Source organism: Choloepus didactylus, chromosome 9 (genome assembly GCF_015220235.1).
Source record: "Choloepus didactylus isolate mChoDid1 chromosome 9, mChoDid1.pri, whole genome shotgun sequence".
NCBI lineage: Eukaryota > Metazoa > Chordata > Mammalia > Pilosa > Megalonychidae > Choloepus > Choloepus didactylus.
The window spans coordinates 6,899,946-6,926,471 of NC_051315.1; the positions used below are offsets into that span (position 1 = coordinate 6,899,946).

The 26,526-nt window shown below is 36.8% G+C and overlaps 1 protein-coding gene across 1 annotated transcript in view; it reads left to right on the forward strand.

Moving 5' to 3' along the window:
* Positions 1 to 26,526, forward strand: part of MAP3K2 (mitogen-activated protein kinase kinase kinase 2) — a 167,425-nt gene that overhangs the window by 116,502 nt on the left and 24,397 nt on the right. Inside the window, exons 6-15 of the mRNA XM_037850347.1 lie at positions 2,129 to 2,242; positions 2,611 to 2,698; positions 7,304 to 7,437; positions 16,839 to 16,918; positions 18,005 to 18,072; positions 18,237 to 18,329; positions 19,058 to 19,264; positions 21,274 to 21,422; positions 21,880 to 22,011; positions 25,509 to 25,638. Coding sequence (XP_037706275.1) covers positions 2,129 to 2,242; positions 2,611 to 2,698; positions 7,304 to 7,437; positions 16,839 to 16,918; positions 18,005 to 18,072; positions 18,237 to 18,329; positions 19,058 to 19,264; positions 21,274 to 21,422; positions 21,880 to 22,011; positions 25,509 to 25,638 — 1,195 coding nt within the window. The remainder of the gene's footprint in view (positions 1 to 2,128; positions 2,243 to 2,610; positions 2,699 to 7,303; positions 7,438 to 16,838; positions 16,919 to 18,004; positions 18,073 to 18,236; positions 18,330 to 19,057; positions 19,265 to 21,273; positions 21,423 to 21,879; positions 22,012 to 25,508; positions 25,639 to 26,526) is intronic.

A 26,526-nucleotide genomic window follows, 5' to 3' on the forward strand; every position in this document is an offset into this window, starting at 1 on the left:
AGAGAACCTTATTCTGTAAACTTATAGTTTGCTAGAATTGAAACAACCAGGCAATTTAAATTGGGGTTGGCTGGATTTGTTAGTTTGGCTCTTCTTTAATAAGGGATGTGTGTGTGTGCATGTGTGTGTTGTCCTGTGTATGTGTGGGGAAAGGGGGTTAGGAAAAGTAAGTGGATTTTCCAAGATCTTCCCATTTTAAATGGATAGAACAGGAAAACCTTTTTATGGTCTATTTTCATTCTTCATTGTATAAAGTCAGGAAGATGATACACACATCCTTTAAAATTTAGGTTCAGTTTAATAGGTCCTTGGACCCAATTTTTTGATTCCTTTCCAGAAAGGATTTATATTAACATACAACTGATTCATCAAAAATGAGCCTGAGGGAAATAGATTTCATGAATGAGGCCCAAATGAGTTCACCAAGCAGGAGAAGAAAACATTCTGAGATTTATTTAGTATGATTTAGACAAGCTGGGACTTGCTCTTGACTCTCAATCCTCATTTTTAAAGTTTGTGATAATCTGTGACCTTCGAACATCCGAGGAATCACATAGGAACCATGGACAGCCATCCAGCCACGCGCCAGGTGCCCCTCCAGACAGCACAGGCTTTCCTGTCGGCAGGCTGAGCCCCGGGTGCAATCATCAAACTGATGTTTTGCTCCTGGATTTAAACTAGTGTTTTTCTTTTTCTCCCGAGAACAATAGTATCTTGGAGAGGCAAACAACCCTATAATAAATAAATTCACAGTAAAATTAAATATTTAGATTTTCTTTTTGGATGAAAAGTTGGCAGAACAGTCTTCATCATGGCTTTAAAAGGTTTTCCAATGCTTAAAATAAAATAAAAAAAGTATGTTGAAAATAAGAGCAAAATGTACCAGTATGGTTCATAATTGGTAGGAAAATTAAAGGGCTTTAAGTAGATCAGGCTTGTTCTATGATATCAAACAATTAATACTTCTTATTAGAAAAAATTCTCATAGTGAAAAAGGGCCCAGTTAGTAGGGCCCTTTTGTTCTACTTGTAGTAGAACAAAATTAGCTACAAACAGAAATTAAACTCATTTCAAGTACTGAGTAAGTAAACTTAAGCATATGGTCTAATGGAATTCACGTTATTCCTGCATTGTATTTGTGTCTGGCAGTCTTTCTCAGAACAAAGAATTTTTTTCATAAAGAAATCTGCAGAGAGTAAACACACGCCATTCCAGCTAGTAGGTTTGGTTGCAGGTTGAGCTTTCAACCTTGTGGCATGGATTAAACAGCATTTACCTAGTGTCTGCCATGCTCCGGGCAGATTGCAGAGCTGGGGAGTCCTTGTCCTTAAGGAATTTACGCTGTAGAGGAACAAAAACTAACAAGAGCTTTAGATTTTTTTTTTTTTTTTTTTTTAATTAGAGCAGTTGTAGTTTTCCAGAAAGATCACACCAGAAAGTATGGAGTTCCCATATATGCTCTACACACCCCCACCCCCGTTTTCCCTGTTATTAACATTTTATGTTAGCATATTACCTTTGTTACAGTTGCCAAAGCAATATTATTATAACTATACTATTAACTGTAGTCCATACTTTACATTAGGATTAACTCTATGTTGCATAGTTCTGTTTTTTTTTTAAATTTTTGTTCCACTGGTATCCCTTGCCCCCTGCTGTGGTAGCTGCCACAGATGGTTGTGTTTTTGGAATGCTGAGAAGTACACTGGATGAGAGTTCAAAACCATGGTTACTGCTGGAAAAAGAAGTAAAAAATGTTATCCATGCAGATGAAAGATAGCACTTTTATTTTATATAGTTTTTATGTTTACTCCTTAATGCTATAACTTAAGTTTAGCAACGTGATTGAAATATCCTAGAAAATTAATCTTTAAGTGTGTTTTCTAAAGAATTTAATGATGAATAAAGCAAAAACTTTAGATGTTTGTCCATATTCATTCTGATTTTAGTGGTGATAGGATGGGGAGAGCAAAAGAATCTGAATATGTTTGTTCATTTAGACTTTTATTTTAAGTCAAAATAAAGAGCAAGCGATTTTGAGTTACAGTTCCCTAGTAATGGAGATGCTCCTGGGAGGGCCTGACCTGGTGAGATGGCTGCATGACTCCTTATATTCTTTTCTGTTTAGTTGGTAATTCCCTTAACGACACAAGATGACTTGGACAAAGCTGTGGAGCTGCTCGATCGTAGTATTCATATGAAGAGCCTCAAGATATTGCTTGTAATAAATGGAAGTTCACAGGTATGAATTTGAGTACTTTTTTTAGTAAGGATGATAGCACTTATGCTGTAAAAGTCAGTATATGAAACATGATTATTTTCATAATCATATATGATTAAATGTAAATTTACACCTTGTATTTGCTATAGTTTAATATCCTTGCTCCTCAAAAGCGCATAGCCAGAATTAAAAACAAGTATAAGATATAGTACATGTGAAACTAATAGAGACTGAGAACTTGGGAAGAATTATATTAGAATTAAAATTTCAAAGAGTGGAAGATTTGATAAAGCCCACAAACAACATAGACAAACCTTTGTCAGGGGAGAAGATTCTGGTTAAAGCTACAAAGGATGAGAATACCGTTAATTCTCGTTTTTCCTTTGTAGGCTACTAATTTAGAACCACTGGCATCACTAGAAGATTTGGATGACACAGTATTTGGAGCAGAGAGGAAAAAGCGGCTTTCTGTAGTAGGTATGAAGCTTGTTTCTGAGTCCTGGATTGGTTGATCTCTGTTTCTTCTCCATCCTGTAATATAGGGCAGCCCTCAGCTATACCCCTGATAGTAGCAGCTCCCCTGGATGCTCAGTAACTTGCCTTAGTGAACTGCATTCTAGTATCTGATGTCTCTTGGAAATTCATTTCAAGTATTAGCAGTCTCCAATTTAAATCTTTTCTTTCTTTATGTATCAGAGTATTTTAATATTTTGCAGATTCTAATAAAACCTTGAAGAGGTTTTAATTGTACAAATAAACTGGAGGAAAAAATATAAAAAGCTATCGTAGAATATTGAAATTAATAGATTGAATAGATTCTAAGTTAATAAGCCTTTCTCTAGGGTTTCAGTTATTGGTAAGAATGCTGTCAAAATAGAGATTGCTAAGAATTTCCAGATTACACTCTCTTATTTATTAACTTAAATAGTAGTCACTTTTTATTTGCCATTAATAATGCACTGTGTTCTAATTAAGCTTATGGTATAAAGAAATATGAACCCTGTGTGCTGTTTTTCTAAAAATTTGGTTTTTTTTTAATTAGAGCAGTTTTTTTTTTTTCTTTTTTTTTATTAAATTCAGTTTTATTGAAATACATTCACACACCATATAATCATCCATGGTATACAATCCACTGTCCACAGTATGATAACATAGTTATGCATTCATTACCACAGTCTGTCTCTGAACATTTTCCTTACATCAGAAAGAACCAGAACAAGAATAAAAATAAAAGTGAAAAAAGAACACCCAAATCATCCCCCCATCCCACCCCATTTGTCCTTTAGTTTTTATCCCCATTTTTCTACTCATCCATACACTAGATAAAGGGGGTGTGATCCACAAGGTCTTCACAATCACACTGTCACCCCTTGTAATCTACATTATTATATAATTGTCTTCAGGAGTCCAGACTGCTGGGTTGGAGTTTGGTAGTTTCAGGTATTTACTTCTAGCTATTCCAATACATTAAAGCCTAAGAGGTGTTATCTATATAGTGCATAAGAATGTCCACCAGAGTGACCTCTCGACTCCATTTGGAATCTCTCAGCCACTGAAACTATTTCGTCTCATTTTGCATCCCCCTTTTGGTCAAGAAGATACTCAGTCCCACAATGCCGGGTCCACATTCATCTCTGGGAGTCATGATCTGCATTGCCAGGGAGATTTACACCCCTGGGAGTTGGGTCCCACGTAGCAGGGAGGGCAGCGAGTTCACCTGTCAAGATGTTTCAGTTAGAGAGAGAGAGGGCCACATCTGAGCAACAAAGAGGTACTCAGGGGGAGACTCTTAGGCACCATTACATGCAAGTTTAGACTGTCCTTTGTGGTAATGAGCTTCATAAGGGCAAGTCTCATGCTTGAGGGCTCAGCACATCAAACCGCCAGTCCCAGTGTTTGTGACAACATCAACACCAGTCCAGGTGAGGATGTCCAACACATCCGCACCTTCCCCCAGATCCTCGGGGCTGGGGGTGGGGGCTGTAACTATATTTTTTATTATCTTCCCAAATTACTCTGGGGTGTGTCACTATTTCACTCCAGCCTATACTAACCTACCGTATCTCACTTCCTATTCAAAGTTCCATGCAATTGTGGTGTTTGAACAAATCGACTGTAGAGTTGTACCGTTAAGAAAATTTAGATCCTGTACCAATAGATATCTGTTCCCTTGGTCTCATATGGAAGTTGAAGTTTTAAAACACAATCAGTTTCAACCTTTACCCTTTGGCCTGGCTTGCCCTGGTCTTAACCAGACCTGCTTCATATCACTAATTGAAGTCTGGGCTCTTTTTCAGCTTTTTTTTTTTTTTTTTTTTTTGACAGTGGCTGTATGCTCTAATACTGACATTCATATCTGCCGAGCTCTAGCTCTGAGTTTCAGGTGTCTCAGAGATATGCATTGTTCCAGAGACCAATCAGGTTATACACTAGGGGATAAGCATCTCAAAGTTTAGAGATAGGTATTACAATTCAGGGATAGAGTTAACTGCTGTAAGAGCTTACAATCTAGGGACTATTACAATTATTATGTCCACGTTAGGCTATGTTCTAAGATTCAATTCTGAGTTTACACATTGTAGTTAGTCCATATTGGTGAGGCATTAAAGTGCTGTGTGCTGTTTTTTAAAAGAGCCCTATTAGAGACGCATAGTCTGGGCATATGTGCTTTAAAATTCCCCAGTCCTGAGTGTCTTCTTCAATTTGTATAGAATATTGATAGTCCATGTATACTTTCATATGATAAAAGCATTACGTTGCTCAAGAAACCACTGGTATGGAAGGCTTTAATGGGGCAGTGAATATGGTCATTAAAGATAATAGGAAAACACGTATGAGGGATAGGTTCAAAGGGAAACTGGAAGAGCAAATGAACAGGTAGGAAGCAGAAGAGTAGGACATAAGGAGAGAATGGTTGGAATCCATCAAAGACTGGTAACAGAAGAGGATTGTTAGTAATGAAAAAAAGATTAAATTGCCACATGAACTATCAAAAAATCTGTTGTTCATCTTTTCTTTTGGTCCCCAGAAGAAGCTATTGTGTGAAGTTCCCTTCTAAATATAATTCCTGCTTTTGGTTTCAGAAGTTTTAGGAATGTCATGGCAGAGATGATGTACAAGCAAAATAAAAATTACCTGTCCTTCCCATTCAGTTATGATTTGATGTCATTTCACAATTTATTTAAAGAACATTTGGGATATGTGACTAACCTGAGAACAGTAACTTCATCTTCATTATGAGATTGTTGTAACAATAAATTGTGAGAACACTTGTAAAGTACATTTTACTTTTAAAACTAGAAAGTGTGACTGTTATGGATTGTACTTTCTTCATCTCTATTTTTTTCACATAATAGTACCTATCCTGTTCAAGTAAAAATTGCCAATTCACTTTAGTCACAAACTAGAACAAACTGGATAGGCATTTTTAATTTGTTTTGAAGTAGAGTGGGACTGAATACCTCAGTCTTATTCCACTAATAAATATTCTTGTTGTTTAGTTTCAGCATAAAAAGAAACTGGAAATTATAAAGTATAGAATTATTGGTCTTTTATTGTCCCTGCTTTAAACTTGGGTGACTTTGGTAGAGCTGACCATTATTATTATTTTTTTCTCTATGTGTTGACATTTGTTTCGTTTAATTATTTTCACACATGGCAGTCAGAGGAGAGACTTGGGTAGAGTGTGTGCTGCTCTGGCAGCCCCATTAGTTACCAAAGTTAAGAAAAATGGGTCATCAATTGGGGAGACGAGGAAGAACCGAAAACCTGTATGAGAAAGGGAATTGATTTTCTAGTATTCTGGAATTTACTTCCCTGTCTTCTTTGAAATATGAGTTGATTGATCCTTTCCATAAAGAAGAGTATATGGCAGGAATAGTGGGGTCCAGTAAGACCATTATGGCAGTAGTTGGTGCCATGCCTAAATCAACCTGTGATTCAAAGTTGAGTGCCTAGTAGATTTAGAGGCAAATGTCGAAAGTCACCTCTTTTATGCACCTCTTTTTTTCATATTATTTTGCTCTCCTTCTTGCTGTCTAACTAACAGATGCTGGTATACACTTACAGTGACCCCATGACATAAGGCTAAAAGCCTTTTATGCTTTAAATCTGACTGAAACTTAAGTGCTTACACAACTTCCCCATATTTGTTTTATGGTTTAATTTTTTAAAATTTGGAGGAAAAGGCAAGAGACTGTGTTAAAAACCATAGAACCATTTTCACAGTACCAGATAAAAATAGTGTGTTATTGCTTTTAAGAATTACTGTGATTAACTAGATGAATTATATGAAATAAATGACAGATTCTCCATTTTTTCTAAACTCTGAAGACATTTAAATTTCAGGAATATGGTTTGTCACAAAAAAGCCTAATTTTAGTACCAAGAATAAAATCTAAGATTCCAAACTGATAATACCCCGTTACCTTAATATAGACCAAATGACTAAGAAGTAATCCAGCTTTATGTTTTAAAGATTAAAGAAAGGAATGAAAAGAACATGGAGTCAAACATATAGCATATGTTCATTAAGAATAATACATTCATTACAGTAGCCTTGCCAAGGAGAGATTTAATCCCATGTTCACAGCTGAGGAAACAGGTTCATGAAGGTTAAGTAACTTTCACAAAGCACATAGATAGTAAATAGCTGCAACTGGGATTTAAACTGAGGTCTGACTCCGAAGCCCGTATTCTCTCTACTACACGCTGATGCCTTCCATAAATTATGTTTAAAGCTAACATATACCAAGGTGGGGGTGATCTCAGGAATTCTGAAGCAGTGGCATTTATCTAAAATCTGTGTGGTATTGTTAGCCTCAGTAGTCAGCAGTCAGAAAAACATACCACCAGATATGTATATGATGAGGTTAATAATTATAGTAGAGTGGGAGTTTGGAAAGGGTATAAAAACATTTGAAGTTTTACACACATGGATGTTTTGCTAATGTTAAGTAAAAATTGGATTTCAGTTGTTACAGTCTTTGGTGACATAGTCCAGAAATTCTGTGTATTTTTAAATAAAACAAGACTTGATGTTCTTGCTGAGCTTTATAAAATCATATAATTTTTTCCATTGAGGTTCCACTAGCAGAGATAGAAGTTCTCCTCCCCCAGGATACATTCCAGATGAATTACACCAGGTCGCCCGGAATGGGTCATTCACTAGCATCAACAGTGAGGGAGAGTTCATTCCCGAGAGCATGGACCACCAAGTAAGTGAAAGCTTGATGTGGGTTTTTATTCTGCTTCAAGGGATGTGCTAGGGTCAGTGTGATCTGGCAGATACTTGGGGAGAGTACGTGCGTGCATGTAATTTTTTTGGTTACTTGTTCTGCAAACCCTAACTTCATTCTTTTTTTTTTTCTTTTTTTTAATTAAATTCAGTTTTATTGAAATACATTCACACACCATACAATCATCCATGATATACAATCCACTGTCCACAGTATGATAACATAGTTATGCGTTCATCACCACAATCTGTCTTTGAACATTTTCCTTACATCAGAAAGAACCAGAACAAGAATAAAAAATAAAAGTGAAAAAAGAACACCCAAATCATCCCCCCATCCCACCCCATTTGTCCTTTAGTTTTTATCCCCATTTTTCTACTCATCCATACACTAGATAAAGGGGGTGTGATCCACAAGGTCTTCACAATCACACTGTCACCCCTTGTAATCTACGTTATTATATAATTGTCTTCAGGAGTCCAGACTGCTGGGTTGGAGTTTGGTAGTTTCAGGTATTTACTTCTAGCTATTCCAATACATTAAAGCCTAAGAGGTGTTATGTATATAGTGCATAAGAATGTCCACCAGAGTGCCCTCTCGACTCCATTTGAAATCTCTCAGCCACGGAAACTATTTCGTCTCATTTTGCATCCCCCTTTTGGTCAAGAAGATACTCTCAGTCCCACGATGCCGGGTCCAGATTCATCCCCGGGAGTCATACTCTGCATTGCCAGGGAGATTTACACCCCTGGGAGTCGGGTCCCATGTAGGGGGGAGGGTAGCGAGTTCACCTGTTGAGATGGCTCAGTTAGAGAGAGAGAGGGCCACATCTGAGCAACAAAGAGGTACTCAGGGGGAGACTCTTAGGCACCATTACATACAACTTTAGACTGTCCTTTGTGGTAATGAGCTTCATAAGGGCAAGTCCCATGCTTGAGGGCTCAGCACATCAAACCGCCAGTCCCAGTGTTTGTGACAACATCAACACCAGTCCAGGTGAGGATGTCCAACACATCCGCACCTTCCCCCAGATCCTCGGGGCTGGGGAGGGGGAGGCTGTAAATATATTTTTTGTTATCTGCCCAAATTACTCTAGGATGTGTCACTATTTCACTCCAGCCTATACTAACCTACCGTATCTCACTTCCTATTCAAAGTTCCATGCAATTGTGGTGTTTGAACAAATCGACTGTAGAGTTGTACCGTTTAGAAAATTTAGATCCTGTACCAAAGAGGTATCTATTCCCTTGGTCTCATATGAAAGTTGAAGTTTTAAAACACAATCATTTTCAACCTTTATCCTTTGGCCTGGCTTGCCCTGGTCTTAACCAGACCTGCTTCATTCATATCACTAATTGAAGTCTGGGCTCTTTTTCAGCTTTTTTTTTTCTTTTTGACAGTGGCTGTATGCACTAATACTGACATTCATATCTGCCGAGCTCTAGCTCTGAGTTTCAGATATGCATTGTTCCAGAGACCAATCAGGTTATACGCTAGGGGATCAGCATCTCAAAGTTTAGAGATAGGCCTTACAATTCAGGGATAGAGTTAACTGCTGTAAGAGCTTACAATCTAGGGACTATTACAATTATTGTGTCCACGCCTAACTTCATTCTTAAGTGAATAAAAATAGCAAAAAATATAGGAAAATGCCCACTAATAGACATGTGCCTATGTGCTTTGATGTAAAAGGAAAGCTGGCATAAGGCTGATTTTCTTATAAAATAATGAATTTCCTTAAAAAAAAAAAATGAAATCCTGGGATTAACATTCAGATTCTTTAAATTAACATTTGAAAGAGAGAGTGAAACTGCAGTTACTTAACTTTGTGAAACTAAGGTTTTTAACACGTTTTCAAGTCTAGTTTTGTAGTATTGAAATGTTTTCATGGAGTTTTTCTTTTTTGGTTTTTTAACACATTTATTTTAATTGTAAAATATACATAACAAAATAATCATTTCGACCACTTTAAGTAGACAATTCTTTGATATTAAGGAGATTGAAAATACTGTGTCACTTTCACCACCATTTCCAGACTGTTTTCATCATCCTAAACCAAAACTTGTACTCATTTAGCAGTAACTCCCCATTCCTTCTCCCCCCAGCCCTGGTAACTATTATTCTACTTTCTGTTTCTATGAATTTGTTTATTCTAAATATTTCATGTAAGAGAAGTCATACAATATTGTCCTTTTGTGTTGGGCATATTTTACTCAACATGATGTCTTCAAGGTTCAAGCATATTGTAGCATGTACCACCAAGTCACTTCTTTTTATGACTGGATGATATTCCATTGTATGTGTATACCACCCTTTGTTTATCCATTCATCAGTTGTTGGACACTTTGTCTGTTGTGAATAATGCTGTGATGAACACTGGTGTACAGTTATCTCTCTGAGTCCCTGCTTTCCATTCTTTTGGATGTATACGTAAGAATAGAATTGCTGAAACGTAGTACTTCTGTGTTTAACTTTTTGAGGATCGATCAAACTGTCTTCCACAGTGGCTTCACCATTTTACACTCCCACCAACAATGTACGAGGATTCCTATTTCTCCAGATCCTCACTAATACTTGTTATTTCAATTTTTAAAAAATTAATAGCCATCCTACTGGGTATGAAGTGGCATCACATTGTAGTTTTTTTAAAAATTCAATTTATTGCGATGTGTTCACATACCATACAGTCATCCAAAGTGTACAGTCAGTTCACAGTACCATTATATAGTTGTGCATTCATCACCATAATTTTTTTAACATTTTCATTACTGCAAAAAATAAATAAAAATAAAAATTAAAGTGAAAAAGAAGGCTCACGACTCGGGCAAGATGGTGGCATAGAGAGGAGTGGAAGCTAAGTAGTTCCCCTGGAACAACTACAAAAAACCAGAAACAACTAGTAAATAATCCAGAATAACTGCGGGGGGACAAACGAGACCATCCATTCATCATACACCAACCTGAATTGGGAGGAATGCCCGAGAACACAGCATAAAATCTGTAAGTAAAACTTGCGGAACCAGGTCGGGAGACCCCCTCCCCCATAGCCCGAGCTGCGCAGCCGCGTGGTGCCACAGAGAAGCTCTCTCCCAGCAAGCGAATACAGCTCAGCTGAGCTCCAACTGGGGTTTCAAGTAGCGAGTGTGAACTGCTCACTACAGGTACGCAGCCCCAAAAAAACAGACAGAGGCTTTGGGTGACGACTGACCTGGGAGAGCAGGAGGGTCGCCTTGGACCGGGTCTGAAGGGGACTATCTGTTTCTTTTTTGGCTCAGTGGAGAAAGCCCCAGTCATTTTCAGTTTCCAGGGCTGTGACTCCGGGAAGGGTGGAACACCACAAGCAGAGAGTGGGACCATTGAAATGCTAATGACCTCCACATGAGGGGCCTGTCTTCTCTAGGAGGAAAGGGGTGGGGCCCTTTCCATTCAGAACCAGACCCCAGAGCCTGGGGGAACACGGCCACACCTCACACCAGTCAAGAATTATAGGCTAACAGGCGCCACCTGCTGGGCAGAAAAGCCCAGTGACCCGAGGCATCAAAGGGTGAAGCAATTTTCTAAGACACACCCTCAGGGAAACCAGATACTGAATATTTCTTCCTTCTGGGACCTGAGCCTGTTCTGGTCTGGGAAAACCTGATTTGGATAACCAAGGAAACCATGCCTAGACAACAGAAAATTACAACCTACACTAAGAAAAACAAAGTTATGGCCCAGTCAAAGGAACAAATGTACACTTCAACTGAGATACAGGAATTTAAACAACTAATGCTAAATCAATTCAAAAAGTTTAGAGAAGATATTGCAAAAGAGATAGAGGCTGTAAAAGAAGCACTGGACATGTATACGGCAGAAATCAAAAGTTCAAAAAACCTACTAGTAGAATCTATGGAAATGAAAGGCACAACACAAGAGATGAAAGACACAATGGAAACATGCAACAGCAGATCTCAAGAGGCAGAACAAAACACCTGAAAGCCTACACGCAAAGGAGCAGATGGAGAAAAGAATGAAAAAATATGAGCAACGTCTCCGGGAACTCAAGGATGAAACAGAGTACAAGAATGTACGTATCACTGGTGTCCCAGAAGGAGAAGAGAAGGGAAAGGGGGCAGAAGCAATAATAGAGGAAATAATTAATGAAAATTTCCCATCTCTTATGAAAGACATAAAATTACAGATCCAAGAAGCGCAGCGTACTCCAAACAGAAGAGATCTGAATAGGCCTACGCCAAGACACTTAATAATCAGATTATCAAATGTCAAAGACAAAGAGAGAATCCTGAAAGCAGCAAGAGAAAAGCAATCCATTACATACAAAGAAAGCTTAATAAGACTATGTGCGGATCTCTCAGTAGAAACCATGGAGGCAAGAAGGAACTGGTGTGATATGTTTAAGATACTGAAAGAAAAAAACCACCAACCAAGAATCCTGTATCCAGCAAAGCTGTCCTTCAAATATGAGGGAGAGCTCAAAATATTTTCTGACAAACAGACAATGAGAGACTTTGTGAACAAGATACCTGCCCTACAGGAAATACTAAAGGGAGCACTACAGGGTGATAGAAGACAGGAGTGTGTGGTTTGGAACACAATTTTGGGAGATGGTAGCACAACAATGTAAGTACACTGAACAAAGGTAACTATGAATACGGTTGAGAGAGGAAGGTGGGGAGCGTGTGAGACACCACAAGAAAGGAGGAAAGATAACGACTGGGACTGTGTAACTTGGTGAAATCTAGAGTATTCAACAATTGTGATACAATGTACAAATATGTTCTTTTACGAGGGAGAACAAGCAAATGCCAACCTTGCAAGGTGTTAAAAATGGGGAGGCATTGGGGGAGGGATGCAATCAGCATAAACTAGAGACTGTAACTAATAGAATCATTGTATTATGCTTCCTTTAATGTAACAAAGGTGATATACCAAGGTGAATGCACATAAGAGGGGGGGATAGGGGAGGCATGTTAGACACTTGACATTGGTGGTATTGTCTGATTCTTTATTCTACTTTGATTTAAGGTTATTTTTCCTTTTGCTGCTTCCTAGCTGTCATTTTTTTGTTTCCTCTTTCTTTTGCGTCTCTACCTTCTTTGACTCCCTCCTGCCTTGTGGAAGAAATGTAGATGCTCTTGCTTAGTATGAGCAGAATGTTCAATTAGGATGAACTTAAATGTTTGGAAATGAACAGGGGTGTTGGTAGCAAGATGTGAGAATAACTAACAGTGCCGAATGGTGTGTGAATAAGGTGTAAAGGGGAAGCTCAGAGTCATATATGTCACCAGAAGGAAAGTTGGAGGTCAAAAGATGGAAATGTATAAAACTGAATCCTATGGTGGGCAATGTCCATGATCAACTGTACAAATACTAGAAATCACTTCATGAACCAGAACAAATGTATGACAATACAATTAGAAGTTAATAATAGAGGGGCGTATAGGGAAGAACTATATACCTATTACAAACTATATACTACAGTTAGTAGTATTTCAACATTTTTTCATAAACAGTAACAAACGTACTTTATCAATACTACGAGTCAACAATTGAGGGGGGTTGGTTAGGGATAGGGGAGGTTTAGAGTTTCCTTTTCTTTTTTTCTTTTTTCATCTTTCACTTTATTTCTTGTCTGGAGTAATGAAAAGTTTCTAAAAATTGAACAAAAATTAAGTGTGATGGATGCACAGCTGTATGAAGGTACCCGGGGGCAAGTGATTGTACACTTTGGATCTTTGGATACTTGTATGGTATCTGAACAATCTCAATAAAAATGAAAAAAAAAAGAAGGCTCACAACATCCCATTCCCCCCATCCTTCCTTCCCTATTATTCATTTACTTTTTGTCCCCATTTTTCTTTTCATCTGTCTGTACACTGGATAAAGGGAGTGTGAGCCACAAGGTTTTCACAATCACATGGTCACACAGTGTAAGGTGTGTAAGAATAAAGGCTACTGGGTGGCGGTTCAGTAGTTTCAGGTGTTTCCTTTTAGCTATTCCAGTGCAATAAAAACTAAAAAGGGATCTCTACATAATGCATAGTAATAGCCTCCAGAATGTCCTCTCAACTCAGTACTCTAGCTGTGCCCCAGGCAAGGAAACGGCTCCTGACTGCATCTTCCTCAAGGGTGGAGGAAGGGCTTTCATCCTTTCAGACCCAGAGCTGGAAACTCAGTCTCTGTCTCATTTTCTCAGACTCTTTGTCCCTTGCTGACCTGGGCCTTGAAATGTCCTCCCCTGTCCCCCAGGTCTTCAAACAGTATCTCACTGCTGGGAGAGATTTTGTAGTCTGTGTTTGTGGTGGGAGGGGTCCTGTCTGCTGATTCTCTGCTTTTTCCACACTGGGACCAAGTGAGGGGGAGGGGTGAGGACCCGCTGGTCCAGGATGGGAGATTCCTGCCTGATACTCTTTTCTTTCTTCAGTTTCGCATTTGCAGGGTCCTTATCTAGTCTATGTTGTCTTCCAGAGTTTCAAACAATTCAGATTGTCTTTTTTTTTCTGTTGAATCTCTGGAGAGTAGTTTTCAGTAGCTGTTTACCTTCCCATGTTGATGACGTCACCCTACATTTGTAGTTTTAATTTGTTTTTCTCTAATGGGTAATGATGTTGAGGATCTTTTCATATACTTGTTGGCCATTTGAGTATCTTCTTTGGAGAAATGTCTATTAAAATCCTTGGCTCATTTTTAAGTACGGTTGTTTGTCTTTTTATTATTGAGTTGTAGGAGCGCTTTATATATTCTGGGTATTAACCCTCATCACATATGTGGTTTCCAAATATTTTCTCCCATTCTGGAAGTAGTCTTTTCATTTTGTTGATAATGTTCTTGGATACACAAAAGTTTTAAATTTTGATGAAGTCTGTGTTATCCATTTTTCTTTTTTTGCTTGTTCTTTTAGTGTAAAATCTAAAGATTCGTTACAGTTACTCCATTACTGCCCTTTTTTTGTATTTAGTTGCTTTTTTGTAGTGTACCATTTTGATTTCCTTTTTTCCTTCTCTCTGTTGTTTTAGTTGTTTTCATAGTGATTGTCTTCGTAGTTACAATGAACATCTTAAACTGAAAATAACCTATTTTGTCTAGTACCACCCTAGTTTCAGTAATATACAAACTCTCTACTCCTTTATCTCTAGATTCCTCCCCCTTTATATTGCTCTTGCCTCAGATTGCATCTTTATATGTTGAATGCCTATTAACATAGATTTTAAATGTATTTTACAGTTTGCCTGTTATGTCGTATGGGGGGTAGGCAGCTACAAACCAAAAGAACAATAATACAGGATTTTATATATACCTATGTTTGCCAGTGTTCTTTAATTCTCTTATGGCTTCGAGTTACTGTCTAGTGTCCTTTTATTTCAGTCTGAAGGACTCAACTTTAGCATTTCTTAAAGGGCAGGTCTTCTGGTGTTGAACTCTTTTGGCTTTTATCTGTAAAGTCTTAATTTCTCTATTCTTGAAAGGTAGTTTGTTGGATATAGAATCCTTAGTTGACAGTTTTTTCTGTAAGGACTTTAAAAATACCATCCCACTAGCTTCTTGCCTCCCTGCTTTCTGATGAGAAATCCACCGTTAATCTTATTGGCGGTCCCTCGTGTCTGACAATTTGCTTCTGTCATGTTCTTTCAAAATCCTTTCTGTCTTTCAATTTTGACAATTTCACTATGATGTGTTTTGGTTTAGATCTCTCAGAATCTATCCTGCCTGGAGTTCATTGAGCTAACTATATATATACATTCATGTCTTTCATTGGATGTGAGATATTTCCAGCCATTATTTTTTCAAATATTTTTCTGCCCTTTTCTCTCTTTTCCTTCTGGGATGCCAATGATGCATATGTTTGCTTGGTTAATGGTGTCCCATGGGTCTCTGAGGGGTTTCCGCCCCCCACACTGGATATTTTCAATTGTCTCATCTTCAAGTTTGCTGATCCTTTCTTTTGCCTGTTGAAATCTGCTATTGAATTCATCAAATAAGCTTTTCATTTCAGTTACTGTACTTTGCAGCTCCAAAATTTCTGATTGGTTCCTTTTTTATAATTTCTATCTCTATTTTGTTCAGTCACCATTTTCCTAATTTCCATTAATTCTTTCTGTGTGGATTCCTTTAGTTCATTGAATATATTTCAGACAGTTGAGTTAAAATCTTTGACCATAGTTCCAGTGTATGCACTTCCTCCAGTATGTTTTCTGGCAGATTCTTTTTTTCCTGTAAATGGGCTATACTTGTGTGCTTCTTTTTGTGTTTTGTTATTTTTTTGTTGAGAACTGGACATTTTGAATATTATGTTGTTATCACTCTGGAAATCTTGATCTCCCACTCTGCTGGGATTTTAGGTTTTTATTGTTACGGTTGCGAGCTGGAACCATCAATTTGTGACTTTTCCAAACTAATTTTGCTCCAAATGGGGAATGGAAAGATAAAAGAGTTTAAAAAAAAAAAAAGTCAGGAACCTCCACTTTAAGTCTCTTGCCACTTTTGTCTGAAGATTGTTGGGACAGTGGCCACCCTTAGAGGAGGCCCCCCAGGTATGTGAAGCAGCCAGTCCAACACAGCAATCACGGTTAGACCACTCACCCCTGGGTTTTGGAGGAACTGAGTCCTTATCTCCCATCCTGGCCAGCAAGCTGCACCAGTAACCTTGGCTGCCATCCCCTCTGCTGCCTGCATGTGACTGGAAGGTGGGGGGGTAGGTGAGTCACAGACAGTGAAGTTCACCAATATTGACCACAATTCACCAGCCTCTTTGTCCCACTCCTCCCTGGATGCTGCACAGTGTTCTACTAGATTCTGGAATTTCAGAACAGTTGGTTCTTACAGTTCTTGCCAGCTCTATAATTGTTTTGATGGAGGGACTGATTCCTGGAGCTTCCTACTCCATCATCTTCCCAGTTGTTGTTTTCTTAAGTTTACATTGAATGCTCACTCTATTGCAGTGTCTCTCTAACAATTAATATCTTTCTCATAATGTAGCAGTCTTGATGTCATTTTTTGTTAATTTGGGTGGAGTCACTGTTCATTTTCAGTAAGCAAAATTATGTGAAATATTTTTGCATTAATTAGCTAATAGTAAAGAAAGAGTATTGCTTTCTTTGGAAATTTTGAAGTATGACTTACCTACAAGAGACAATTACATTTAAAACATTTGAAAACCAATAACCCTGGAGAATGACTGCTAATGGGTATGGGTTTCTTTTTGTAAAATTGTGGTGAGGGTTGCACAACTCTTTGAATATACTACAAATCATTGAATTATACATGTTAAATGGGTGCGTTTTATGAGATGTGAATTATAACTCAATAAAGCCATTAAGAAAAACTCCAATAACTTGTAGTTTTATCGCATTCCATCATGGTGGTATGCTTTATTTTCCTAGATGCTGGACCCATTGTCTTTAAGCAGCCCTGAAAATTCTGGCTCAGGAAGCTGTCCATCACTTGATAGTCCTTTGGATGGGTAATGTTGATTGTGGTTTTGTTTTTAGTATGTAGGTAAATATACATATACAGAGAGCATGTTGAATTATCAAGAACTCTTTTGTACTACATTCAGAGGAATGCAGTTAATTGATATTTTCACAATTTGGATAAATCCCTTAGCCTCATTGGGCTCAGTATCTTTATTAGTTCAGATGATATCTGCGAGGTCTCTTCTGACTATAATATTCTCAGTATTCCTGTTTGCCAAAATTGAGCACTTGAAGTATGAGTGTTAGAAGTCAAATGCAAACTTAGAAGTCCTTTATGTTTACTTTTAAAACTGTGCTAGTGAAACTACTATTTCATTAATGTGTTTGCTTTTGGAGATTTCTTGAGTTGTTTCACCTGTTCAGGATTATGCTCATTCTGGCACCAGTTTAGAAATAATTTACATTCTTGGGTGTTGCGGCTCCAGTGCTGGTTCTTGTTTCACATTTTAAGTACTTTTGCTTTGTGAAATACCTGTTTAGGACTACAAGTAGGGTCAGGTTGCAATGTACATTTTTTGTTATCGTGTTACTTCTCCTGGCCTCAGTATAACACAAAGGAGATGCAGTATCTTTATTAAAATCTTTACCTATTTAATCTTCTCTGGGGTTGTTTTATGAAAACAAATCCTGAAAAACTGACTGGACTACACATTCAGTTTTTTCCTGCACATGAAACCTCTGTGCATGTCAATGTCTACCTCAAGGTAGACATTGAAGGAATTTAAGAAATTCAGGAAAGTAGTAATGAGGAAACTATAGTTTATTGAGTAGTTACTATTTGCAAGGTACTATCCTGAGCACTCGACATATATGATCCAAAACTTCCCATTCTTACCATTATGCTCTACCAGTTAATATTAAAAGTCAGGCAGTTTGCTTGCATGTACCAAATAAGCGTTTGAAAAAGGAAATTTCCCTTTTTCTTTAGTCACATTACTATTTTTGGTGAATTCTTTTATCTGTGTGTATATATGTATATATACATCTACATATGCTGATATTGCTTACAATTTTTAAAAAAAGTCTTATTTATATACATGCTTTTAATTTAATGTGACATTTTCTACTTATAGAGAGAGCTATTCAAAATCACGAATGCCTAGGGCACAGAGCTACCCGGATAATCATCAGGAATTTTCAGGTTAGACTATCCATCTAAATGTTTATGTCATTGGGTAATGTTTTGGTTGAGAAGGAGTGGGGAGGTTCTTCAAAAATCAAATAAAAATTTGTAACCATGTTTTTCATCATTAGAAATATTTGATTTTGTTTTATAACATAGAACTTTCTTATGTGTTGTAATAGACTATGATAACCCTATCTTTGAGAAATTTGGAAAAGGAGGAACATACCCAAGAAGGTATCATGTTTCATATCACCATCAAGACTATAGTGATGGTAAGTTTCTGGCAATTAGACCACAAAAACAGTTTGTTGAAAAATTTTTTGTTTATGTAATATTCTTAGAAATAATATTACAGAATCACTTTCAGTTTTATGGTTAAAAAATTTTTTTTAAAGGAACTTAATTCATAACTAAAACTGTAATCTAGTAACGTTTTAACTTTATGTCAACTTATTTCATGAGACCTGTCTTTTGTTATTTCGAAAATTTGTCTTTGATGATGGAATTCGTACAAGCATTGCTACTTTAAGGAAAAAATATTTTCCTATACGCTTTCCAATTTTTGTTTTAAATTTTTAAATCATTACCAGAAAAGGGACTTTTTTTTCCTTTTCTGTCCAGAAATAAGGGGATTCTATTCTATGATTTTCTTGTGTCTGTGAATTTGTGTATTTGTGTGTTTTACCATAGGAGATTGTTTGAATTTGCAGTCAGACCCTGTTTCTTTTTTTTTTTTTTTCCACTCTACATTTCAGCTTTCACATTTTCCTTGGGGTTTGTTTGTTTGTTTTTGTGATTCCTTGTTAGCAAGGATATCCTTGAACACTTATAAAAAGTACTGTTCTTCAGTTTAAAACATATAGTCAAATAATCATTGCTATTTCAGTTTCTTGGTTGAGTCACTGGGCAAATGTCTATCCCCTAAGTTACAAATTTTAAATACTCTAAAGTACATCATACTAGTAAAAAGGTGTAAAGTCATTCTTTTTTGATTTTGTAGGTCGTAAAACTTTTCCAAGAGCCCGAAGGACTCAGGGGACCAGCTTCCGGTCTCCTGTGAGTTTCAGTCCTACTGATCACTCCTTAAGCACTAGTAGTGGAAGCAGTGTCTTTACCCCAGAGTATGAGGATAGTCGAATAAGAAGAAGGGGAAGTGACATAGACAATCCTACGTTGACTGTCATGGACATCAGCCCACCCAGTCGCTGTAAGTCAGGGATTGGCATTGTGAAATGTACAGCAGAATCTTTGCAGAATTTTATTGTATTAAAAGGGGTAAATACAAGGTGAGTTTGCGGGGTGAGACCAACTTTTCATATTCTCAAAAGAGGTCACAGTAGTGTTCCCAAAGGTGGTTGGAAGCTCAGGTAAGGAATTAGCATGCTGTCATTGCTTATTACTTTAGATGGTTCTGGTACTTTTTTTAATTAGAAAAAATTGTTACTAACTGGTCATGCATTTCTTCATTTCATATATTCTTACTTAGTTCCTAGTGCTGGGATTTTCAAACATGACCTCTAAGACATCGTCTAATTGGGAGAATGGCATGTGGAGAAATAATTATAGTATTGCACTTAATCTAAATCTTCAGTGTGCATAGGAATTAGCCAGTTAAGGGGATAAGGGGTGCAAGAGGCCATGTCATGTTCTGAAAATGAAAAGTTGTTCATTTTTGGCTCAAGTGGAAGCTCTCTTATTTGAAGTAGTGAGAATAGGGCTAGGATGTTAACTAGAGGCCAGATTGTGAAGTATTTGCTCTCTATCCTGTAAGCAGTGCATATAAAGATTCAGATTCAAAGATTTTTATTGTAACAATGTTTGCATATGCTCAATTCTGCCCTTTTGTGCTGGTGTTGTCTTATGTTTTACTTTTACATTTGTGACTCTACACTAATTTGCTAGTGTTTTTGCCCTAGACAGTATCTTTTAAGGTGATAGAAAATAAGAGAAAAATGTCTTTAGCATATACCTTTAGTTTATCTGTTTCTGTAGATTTTTATTTATGTAGGTCTAAGTTTGTCAGGTATCAAATTACTTCTGCCTGAAGGACTTTCTTTAACATTTCTTGTAATACAGGTCTCCTTGTAAAAAAATCCTTTCAGCTTTTGCTTTTTTGAAAAAGGTCTTTATTTCTCCTTCATTTTCAAAAGATTTTATTTTTCTGGGTGTAGTATTATGGGCATGGTTTTTACTTTCAGCAATTTAATGATATCTTTCCATTGCCTTCTGGCTTATATACTTTCTGAGAAGCCTACTGTATTTCTTATCCTTGTTTTCTGTATAATCAGGCTCCATCCCCCACCCCTAGCTGCTTCTTTCAAATTTTTCTCTTTATCTTTGGTTTTCCACAGTTTAATATCTTTTTTCCTAGGTATATTTTTCGGTTAGGAGATTTTCTTCTCTGAGGGTGTTAGATCTATGATTTGTCTATAAAAAATTCTCAGCCATTATTTCTTCTACCCCATTCATTCTTTTTCTTCTGGGATTCCAATTACATGTATTTGATATTTGATACTGTCCCACAGGTCTGTTCTGCCATTTGTCTTTTTTACTTTTTTCCCCCGTTTGTGTTTCAGTTTGGAGAATTTTCTTTTTAATTAGTTTTCAAGTTCACTGACTCTTTCCTTGGCTGTATCAAGTTTATTATCATGAGCCTGTTGAAAGCATTCTTTATCTCTATTACCATTTTTTTTTTTTTTTTAGACTTCAAGAATTTCTACTTCACTCTTTCCTACAGTTTGCATCTCTCTTGAAATTCTGTATCTGTTCATTCATGTTGTCTGCCTTTTCCACTGGAGTCTTTAACATGTTAATCATAGTTACTTTAGATTTCTCAGTTCAAGCATCTGGTCATTTTGAGTCTGCTTCTGTTGATAGCTTTGTCTCTTGACTTTTGTTTCCTTTTTCTTTTCTTGTAATTTTACACCAAATGTCATACATTGCATGTGGCACCATGGAGACTGAGGTAAATAGTGTTCATGCTTGGAAATAGGTCCACATCTTCTTCTGCTGGGCTGTTATTTTAGGGGCAGTGTTGAGTCAATCCAGGAGTTGAGCTGGGTTTGTATTTTGTTGCAGTGGTGGCCCCTCTGTACTATCAACTTCCAATTCCTTTAGAGCTACTTTGTGCTTAGGATCAAGTCTGGTTTTCCATGGGGTTTTAATTTTTTTTCCAGTGGTCCTCTTTCACCCTCAGCTTTTGGCCTTCTTTTTCAGCACCTCGTGCTCCAACCAACTGGAGATTGGGCAAATTGCTTGGCCAGGGAGCCTTTGGCAGGGTCTACCTCTGTTACGATGTTGATACAGGAAGAGAACTGGCTGTTAAACAAGTTCAATTTGACCCTGATAGCCCCGAGACCAGCAAGGTAACTGTCATGCACAGGCTACTTTGTCACTTTATAAGAAACATTTTTACTAAAATAAACAGAACATGCAGTAGAATTTTTGGTTTTTTTCTTAGTACAAATTAATTTGAAAAACAGTTAAGTTGATATGTTTATCCATTTTGTACTGTGGCTTTTTCTCTTTTAGTATATCAGTTAAATTCCTAATCTGATGTGGTATTGCTTCAGTGTGTTACCAGGGACTGTTATAAGAATTATTGTGGTACACTTTGTATGGACTGCATGGTATGTGAATATATCTCAATAAAATTGAATTAATAAAAAAGTGTAAAAGAAAGTTATTGCATAGGGACTTTAAAATGTTTAATCCTTAGGAAGTAAAAATTTCAGAATGAAATGACCTTAATGGTCTGGAAAGTTAGAATTTTTTGCTATTTTTTAGTGATGTAAAGATGTAACAATTAATTCTGTCTTTCAGGAAGTAAATGCACTTGAATGTGAAATTCAGTTGTTGAAAAACTTGCTGCATGAGCGAATTGTTCAGTATTATGGCTGTTTGAGGGATCCCCAGGAAAAAACACTCTCCATATTTATGGAATATATGCCAGGGGTAAGTTAATAAATCTTCTGATGATTGATATGTGAAAGAAAAGCAACAGAAATTTTGATTATAAAGTGTTAACTTCAGTTAAGGATATGTAGACATTTTGGAAGAGTTTTCAGTTAGAGCTGGGTTGTATAATTTTATATTCTCTCCCCTTCATCTGTCTTTGTCTATGTTTTTACTTATTTTTTTTAAAATGCTGCAGTGGTCTAAAGTAGGTGACATCATAGCAGTTCATGCTCAAATTTTCCTAAATGTCCTAAAAATGTCTATAATAACTGGTTTGTCCACCACGATCGAGTCCAGGACTGTACATTGCATTTAGTTGTTATGCCCCTTAATTCTCTTTTAATCTAGAACAGTTTTTATATGACATTGATTTGACAAAGAGGTTAGGCTATTTGTTCTGTTAACAGTCTCACTTTACAGGTTTGTCTAATTTACATCTGCATGGTGGGGTTTAATTTGTTCCTTTATCCCGTTTTTCCTGTAAACTGCCCATTACATCTAAAGTCTAAATGAGATTCAAATTCAGTGTTTTTTAATAGAATATATCATATATGATGCTGTGTGTGTCATATTGTGTCCCATTAGGAGATATCCCACTTAGTAATGCTAATGACTGATTGCTAGGTTAGTGTGGTAGATGTCCTGATTTCTCCATAGTAAAGTTTTGTTTTCTCCTGAGGACCAGAAAGTAATGAGGTAAAGCATTGGCATGTGTGTGAATATACAGCTCCTTATTAGTCCTCTGCCTAATATTTTAAACGCAGATTGATAAGCTTTGTTCAAGTTAGTAGTTTCATTGGGAGTTGCAAAATGTGATTTTTCAAACTCTGTCTTCTACATTATTTTTTATATTTGTAGAGTAATTTTAATACTAACAGTTTTTAGGATGGGGGTGTACTTACTCATTTAAATATATATGTAGTACCATAATTTAATAAGCAATGAGGGTAACAGAAAAGTTTGATTTATGGGCCTTGGCAGAGGGAGAACCTTAATAGAATTGAATGTACAGAGTTGCAGTTTTTGCTTATGGATCATTGAAACTGCCCGTGGATAAATATCTGATAGTAATATTCTTAACTGTCCTAAGTTTTATAAGAGCAACAACAAACTTTACTTTGTTCCTCATCATCATGAATAATTAACTGTTCATAGTGAAGCCATTGTTACTTACCATTATGACTTCAATTTTTGTTTTTATTTTTGCAGAGATTCTGTTGGCAGTATAAATTGGTAAAAACAAACAAAAACAATCCATAATCTCCCTTGGAAAACAAATTGGTGGGGTGGATTAAAGGCCATAAAGCTGTAGATACCTTTTGAGCTATTAATATCAAAGAAATTTATTCCACAGAAATAATCCAAAAGAAGGAAAAAACCGCACACATTTATTTTAGTATTGATGGAAAAAAAATGGTAATATGAGTGCTGGCAGTGGAATAAATTATAATGTCATCCTCTCAAAAAAATGTATGTTAAAAATTAAAATTGTGAAGGCCATTTAGCAGAGTTGGAGGAAGTACTATAAAAAGAGAAAAAGAATGTAAAATGCTTTTTAATAATGACTGTTGAAAGGATAAAAAAGGATCTGTATTTAGACAAGGACAGAAGAAACTTGGAAAAATGAAAATATATCATATTGCTATTGTTATAGATTTTTCTCTTTTATTCAGATTTCCATTACTGGAAATGAATATTTAAATTAAGAAACAGACAGTAGTTACCAGTGTAAATATGAATAGGAACCAGATGTTGAAGATAAATAAAATTAGTTAATTTGCTAAAACTGGTTTATATCACAAATAGAAGTGGATAATCTTTATAGATTCAGCAGTCCTAAGACTAAACCATTGACCATTCAGATAAAGCATTAGATTCATGTTTCACACTAGCTACATTTGTTTTTTGTTTTTTGTTTTTTTTAACTTTTAATTTTGGAATAATTTCAAAATTATTTATAATTATTATGTACAAGACCATTGCAAAAAATAATACAAAACCAATACAGAGAATTCCATTGTATTCCCAGATACCCAGATTTACCAGCTGTTAACATTTTGCCATATTTGTTATATCATCTATTTTCTAAACATCTGAGAGTAGGTTGCATACAGTATGCTCCTTGAATACCTAGTTCTTCCAAGCTGCATTTGATTTTGTAAGGGCAGCTATCTCCTTCAAATCATGTTTTCCTAGAATTTGAAAAGCATGTTAGTACATTAAAATAGTTCATCGATAATCTAAATGAATTATACGACAATGTGGTAAGCCCCTGGCAGTCTGCTGGACATACTGCTTAGCCCTTCCTCATCCCCTAGTTTGTGAACAGTGCTGCATAATCTCCCTCGGTAGTTACTATAGTAGACAACTTTATGCTAAAAGTTCTGGCAGAATTGACATTCCATTCTTCAGTTTTCCCAAATTTAGCATTCCATTCTTTAGTTTATCTAGATCTATTCTCAGACTTAGACCCATAAGGATCTTCTGTTTTAGTACCTGGAATAGCATTTGGCTTCTCTTTCTTACTCTTTTTCACACACACAAAATACCTTTTTGGAGCTGGCACATTGTCTCCCAACGCATTCCATCTGTGCATGTTGAGGAAGAGAACATGTTTTATGGGACACTGGGGAAACAGACGGAATTGAGCTGTTGGCTGTCAGAGACCACTGGTCCAGCTGCCCTGAGGGCCAGCGATCTGTATCTCCATCACCCATTTGCAACCTCCTGCAGGCTTTTGGCCTCTTGTATGGAAAGCTCAGTTGTAGTAGAGGTATTTTGTGCATTACTACAGGTACAGACAAAATAAATAGATTGTGAACAAAAAAAGCTGGACTGAATTATAGTTGGGTGAGTTCATTCACTGCCTAAGGCTTTCTACCTTGTATTTGCAAGTTTGAGTCAGCAAAACTGCACATTACTGTCCCTTTGGGGATTACTTATGAAGAGCAGAAATAGCAAATGGTCTGATTTGTAAAATTCAAAGATCTGCTTTTGTAAAACAAAGTATAAGGTTTACTAAAATTCAAGGAAAGACAGAAAGATGTGGATTTTTTGGTTGTTTAAAAAAAAGATTTTGCCCTCAAGAAGCATTTTATTTCCACCTTTTAAAGTAGTGATTGGCTTATATGTAGAGGATTGAATAGCAAAAGCAAGAAACTTGCAAGATAAAAGGACTGGAGAATTTGAAAAAACAGGGTTGCAAGGGATAGGAGATGTTAAGAGCCAACATAATCATAGAAACAAGGGCCTCAGTCAAAAAGCAGTTTCAAGGGCTTCCTTCTGCCATGACCCACACTCTGTGACAATTCTCACAGGGAATATATAGTATTTTAGGTTAAATTACATGGTATCTATTAACCTTACTTAGGAATTCCTGCCCTCTCCCGCTACAGCTTTCCAGTCATGAGCTTAGGACTCTAAAAAGCAAAAATTTAATAGTGGTGTTCATTTTAAACCACACTATAGTTTTCTTTTGTTTCCTTTTATTGTAGGGCTCAATTAAGGACCAATTAAAGGCATATGGAGCTCTTACTGAGAATGTGACAAGGAAATACACCCGTCAGATCCTGGAAGGTGTCCATTATTTGCATAGTAATATGATTGTTCATAGGGATATCAAAGGTAAGTAATGAGGTATTTTAAAATTTTCAATACATAGTTCTTTGTGAATACGTATGAAATAAGTGAGATAGTTGAGAAATTTAACATTTAAATGAATACATTACCTTTGAATGAAGTGCCACAGGGAGACATTTTTCGTCTTTTCTCAGTGACTCATCAATGTTTCATCACAGCACTCCTGGCTTTCAGGTCCCCACAAGTGAGTAGCTTCCCTACCGGGATTCATAGAGTCCTCGAGTTCTCAAGGTGGTGAAAGTATGACTGAGCTTCTGTGCATAGAGCATAGGCATTAGAATACAGGGGTGAAGAGTAGGGGCTCTGACACTTTCTGGGCTTTCTCAGTCCCTACGTGTACAACCTTGGGCAGATCACTCAATCTCTTTCTGCCTCATTTTCCTTAGTCGTAAGATGAGGGTGATAATAGTCTTCAATTTTTAGGATTCTTGTAAGGAGTAAATGAGTTAATACATATAACATGCTTAAAACAGTGCCTGGTACCTAGAAAGCACTCAAAATGTAGCTGTTACAATGATGCACTTTATTGTGAGACCACAGTAAAAGCTATGGGAATGAATCTTATTAACCTAGGGAGAAAATAAAGAGAAGGGGCAAAGAGTACCCAAGATTGAGCCTTAATGACTGAGCTGTTTGCAGGGATCAAGTCCATAAGGAGAATGCATACAGTAAGATGGTAGCAAGGAATGGGGGTGTGAAAGATACGAGAGAGCTTCAACTCTGGGTGGCAGAGCTTGCCTGGATGCTTGAGTCTGTAAAACTGGGTTGTGACCCCAAATGTAGGGGTCATTCAGTAGATTATATATATATATATATGTAACTTATTGTTCTTACTAGGGGCTCTTGCTCCCTTTCTGTGGTGTGGCACAACCT